The sequence below is a fragment of the Alligator sinensis genome, unplaced genomic scaffold, assembly GCF_000455745.1.
Source record: "Alligator sinensis unplaced genomic scaffold, ASM45574v1 scaffold664_1, whole genome shotgun sequence".
In the NCBI taxonomy this organism is placed as follows: Eukaryota; Metazoa; Chordata; order Crocodylia; family Alligatoridae; genus Alligator; species Alligator sinensis.
In genome coordinates, this window is record NW_005843749.1 from 27,698 (window position 1) to 28,556 (window position 859).

The 859-nt window shown below is 55.9% G+C and overlaps 1 protein-coding gene across 1 annotated transcript in view; it reads left to right on the forward strand.

Moving 5' to 3' along the window:
- The first annotated feature begins 325 nt into the window (after positions 1 to 325).
- The window catches only part of LOC102386404 (C-type lectin domain family 4 member F-like), a 10,386-nt gene continuing 9,852 nt past the window's right edge, over positions 326 to 859 (forward strand). Inside the window, exon 1 of the mRNA XM_006039116.3 lies at positions 326 to 401. Coding sequence (XP_006039178.2) covers positions 326 to 401 — 76 coding nt within the window. The remainder of the gene's footprint in view (positions 402 to 859) is intronic.

The window sequence follows — 859 nt, forward strand, 5'->3', positions numbered from 1 at the left end:
CTGAGCTGAGCATTGCCTGCAGCTGCCCCAGCCCCCTGAAGGGAACCGCCACCCTGTGAGGCGATAACACCTCCACTCTACTTGTGTCGCAGGCAGTGAGTGTGGATAAGATATTATCTTGGTGCTGTCGGGGAGTGCAGCTGGATGTGGTGTGTGACTTGCTCAGATCTCACTTGACGGATGTAGCATTTTTTTCTTGGTGGTCAGAAGCCTTTGGTTTCACTTGGTCAGAGGATTTGCAGTGCTCAGTCCCTACATTTTTGTGCGTGAAGAATACTCTCACCGAGCAGTTGGGAGGAGACGGCGGCTGTGTTCTCCGTGCACAATGAAAGCAGCAGCAGAAGAGCCTGTGTATGAGAACATGGTCATGTCCAACGCTCCTCGCCAGTCTGGCGACAACGGTAAGACTCTCCTGTTCTATTCGTGGCTTCTGTGGCTTCTTCTTCCTAAGAGGCTTCTTGCTTGTGAGCAGCAGAGTCCTGGGGACAGGGCACAACGCCGCTGCGCAACACACACAAACAATGCGGGCTCCCATGCCCCTCACCTGGTCTCCCATGGGACCGTGGGGGCTTAAACCAGTTTAAGAATGAAAAGGCTACCTCAGACTGGGGCCGGGGGAGCGTGCTTACTGTGCCCGATCCCTTTAGCCTTTTGCTGCCGTTTGCAAATGATGCTAGAAACTAAACGTTGCAGGCTGCAGATGGTGCTAGGACCGCAAAGGGAGGCGTCCAGCACTGCGCACTTCCATTCATCCTGGCAGACCCGGTCCCAGGAGTGCCACGGTCCCTCCCCATGCGCGTGTTTCCAGCGGGGTCCTGGGAGGGGGCATAAAGGGCGAGCCTTGTGCTCACTGTTTCCC